Source organism: Citrus clementina, unplaced genomic scaffold, assembly GCF_000493195.1.
Source record: "Citrus clementina cultivar Clemenules unplaced genomic scaffold, Citrus_clementina_v1.0 scaffold_4, whole genome shotgun sequence".
In the NCBI taxonomy this organism is placed as follows: domain Eukaryota; kingdom Viridiplantae; phylum Streptophyta; class Magnoliopsida; order Sapindales; family Rutaceae; genus Citrus; species Citrus x clementina.
The window spans coordinates 4,947,573-4,951,054 of NW_006262274.1; the positions used below are offsets into that span (position 1 = coordinate 4,947,573).

The 3,482-nt window shown below is 32.9% G+C and overlaps 1 protein-coding gene across 1 annotated transcript in view; it reads right to left on the minus strand.

Moving 5' to 3' along the window:
* Positions 1–635: 635 nt before the first annotated feature.
* The window catches only part of LOC18044908 (receptor kinase-like protein Xa21), a 5,451-nt gene continuing 2,604 nt past the window's right edge, over positions 636–3,482 (minus strand). Inside the window, exons 4-5 of the mRNA XM_006436281.2 lie at positions 1,127–3,115; positions 636–997 (exon numbers count right to left, since the gene is read on the minus strand). Of these exons, the coding sequence (XP_006436344.2) occupies positions 636–997; positions 1,127–3,115 (2,351 nt within the window). The remainder of the gene's footprint in view (positions 998–1,126; positions 3,116–3,482) is intronic.

A 3,482-nucleotide genomic window follows, 5' to 3' on the forward strand; every position in this document is an offset into this window, starting at 1 on the left:
CGCAACTAAGAATATCATTTTAAAAGGAATTGTAAATAGCTTCCCTAGTTTGAGCAAAGTATTTAGGTCATCTGACATATAATAAGGTCCATTTCTCAATCTACCAGCTTTGGTTTTCATGGAATGCGATGTATGCATAAACTGATGGGTATAAAACTAAATGCACTGAAATTTTCAATCGTTCTAAATCCGACAAAATATTCATAGTTTTTCACACATGAAGCAAAAGAACAATAATTAAATCACACTGACCTGATTATAACAAATGAAAGTCTAGATTTTCCCTATAGAAAAAATATAAATATAATTAAACCTAAACAAATGGCATAAATCTCTAAGGAAAATTAAAGGGGCTTAAATTGCACAATAACAAATCACCTTAGAAGTTGAATAAGATGCAGCAAACTGACCAAGTGTCAAATCTGTTCCCTTCCGAATCATAGCTAATTTGGAATGAAGGAATATTTAAAAGTGAGAGAAGGTAGGATACAAGCGGGCACAGCAACCAAGGAAAGCAGACCTAACATTGGCACAAATTAAAAGTTAGACAATACCCATACACACAATTATTGGAGCTATTCATTGCAAAGATTATAAATCATTACCAGTGAAAGAAAAGAAAATCAATTTGAGTGTCACATGCGTCTACCCTCAACGTTTTTAAGCAATGAATCTCTAATTTGTAAGAGTCTTCTTACAATTTCTTTTACATTGATTCTCTCCCATGGTGATTCTACAGTACACTTCATAGCTAAATTAAAGACAAATGACACACATTGTTCTTTAGTCATAAAATGTTTGTCCTCCTGACTTAATAGATTTGCATCAACAACTTCCATAACTGAAATGGGTAGCAAGTCATTAACCCAACGCTTTAATGTCATTTCTCCAGAAAAAATTTCATCTGTGGGTTTCTTCCGAGTAAATGTTTCTATTAACATAATTCCAAAGCTGTAAACATCCCCATTTGTAGATACTCGTCCTTCTCTTCCGTACTCTATGAATTGCAACAGTTACATAGTAAGATAATATAATTTATAATAGTATGCGCAAATGAAGATCAAAATAAATAAAAAACATATCAGAAAGTATTAAGGAAATAAAAACTATTTATTATGTAACGAACCTGGAGCCATATAGCCTATGGTGGCAAGTGTTTGTGTTTGAGTCAAAGATTGATCTTCTTTGACTAAGGGCTTTGCCATGCCAAAATCACTTAAATGAGCAACCATATTATCATCTAACAATACATTGCTGGGCTTTAAGTCACAGTGAATTATTGGGACTGAATAACCAAAGTGCATATATTCCAAAGCTGATGCAACATCTATCATTATGTTCAATCTTTGAAAAATGTCCAAAATGTTGGTGCTCGAATACAAACACTTCTCTAGACTTCCATGAGGCATGTATTCTAATACCAACGCCTTAAAATCATCATTTGAACAACTGCTAATGATTTTTATAAGATTTCGATGGCGAATACGTTTCATCATGTCACATTCAATATCAAAACTCTTAAATGCTTCTCTATATTGTAGGTTAAAAACCTTCACTGCAACCTCCATCCCATCCTGAATTCTTGCCTTGTAAACAGAGCCAATACCTCCTCTACCGATTAGATTGTTTGCACTAAATTCGTTTGTAGCCTGAAAAAGTTCTAGGTATGTAAACCTTCTCTGATTTGCTACTGCTGGCAGATTAGCATCATTTGGTAGTGACTTCCCTCTCTTTCGATATCTTAAGATCAACAAAATCACTACCATCATAAATATAGTACTCAATGGCAAGACGATCCCTATGAGAAGATCATTCTTCCTTGATTTGTGGTGGATTCTAGTTCTGCATGGTGGGACTTGCAAATTGGGCATACCACACAATAATTCATTTCCCTTGAATGATTTCGCTGAGAAATTTTTGAAAGGTCCCTCTCTAGGAATCTCTCCTTCTAGCTTATTGAAAGAAACATTTATATATTGGAGATCTACAAGTTTCTCTAAAGATGTAGGAATAGCTCCAGAGAGATTATTATTGGATAAATCTAAGGATTTCAAGTTTATCAAACCACCAATGGAATCAGGAATTAAGCCTTGTAATCTATTACATTCTAAAAAGAGACTTTGTAGATCTTTTAGGCCTCCAATTGTTGTTGGGATAGCACCTGAAAAATTATTCATCGACAAATCTATTTGTACCAAAACCTTCAAATTTCCAATCCCTAGTGGGAGTGGGCCAGTAAAAGAATTTGAAGACAAGTTAAGGTATAATATGTACTTAAGGTTCCATAATGTTGAAGAAGTAGAAGTTAACTGATTGGAGCCCAAATTGAGTTTCTTTAGATTGGTGAGATTGCCAAAGCATGCGGGGATGAACCCAGAAAGCATATTACCGCCCAAGTCCAATTGAAATAGTGCAGCTAAATGACAAAGATCATCTGGGATTGATCCTTCCAAATGATTATCTTCAAAACTCAATAATTGAAGCTTTTGTAATTTGCCGAGAGTAATCGGAATTGTTCCATTTAATTTGTTTCCACCTAAATAAATTGCTATCAAGTTGGTCAAGTTGCTGATCTCTTCAGGAATGCCGCCACTAATGTTGCAACTAACTATCCAAAACTCTTCAATAGATTGAGAAAGATTGCCTATAGCCCTTGGAAGAATGCCATCTAGTGGATTATCAGAGAAGCTAAAATACTTTAAATACTTGCAATTTGACAACGAGGATAGAAAGCTCAATTCTGGAGTCGAAGATGTCAAATAGTTATCATTTAATCCAAGCCGCTTAAGGTTTCTTAAGTTGCCAAATGTGTTTGGAATGAAACCGGAGAAGGAGTTTATTTCCAACTCTAGTCTGGAGAGCTTAGAAGCATTGAAAATGAAATTAGGAATTGTGCCATTAAAATTATTACCCCACAAGTAAAGCTCTTCAAGATTTGGAAGTCGGACGTCTGCGCTTGATGGAAGTCTTCCCGAGAGTGAGTTACTCTGAAGATGAAGTGATTTGAGTGTTGACACATTGAAGATTGTAGTTGGGACAACACCAACTAATTTGTTAAAACTAAATGCCATCCATTCTAGATTATGGAGATTACCGATTTCATGTGGTATCTCACCTGTATTTTGAAACAAAAAATAATTCAAATTTATTTTTAATAATAAATTATACACTTTTATATCATGAAATGAGTATTCGTAATTAAAATTAGTAAATATGAGTTTAAGATTAATTATTATACATAGATAAAATGTTAATAAATTATCAAATTTTATTCTTATTAATTAAATATAAATATTAATAATTTCAGTATTCATGTCATTATTAAATTAAAAAAAAACTACTCATCTTAATATTAATTTGAATTACTAATATAATATTTGTATGAACATAAGAATTTTTTTCAAACTAAATTTTTACTTTATTTTTCTAGGTGCTACTAGAGTGAATATAGGAATTGATATCATGGTGGAAGAATATTGATT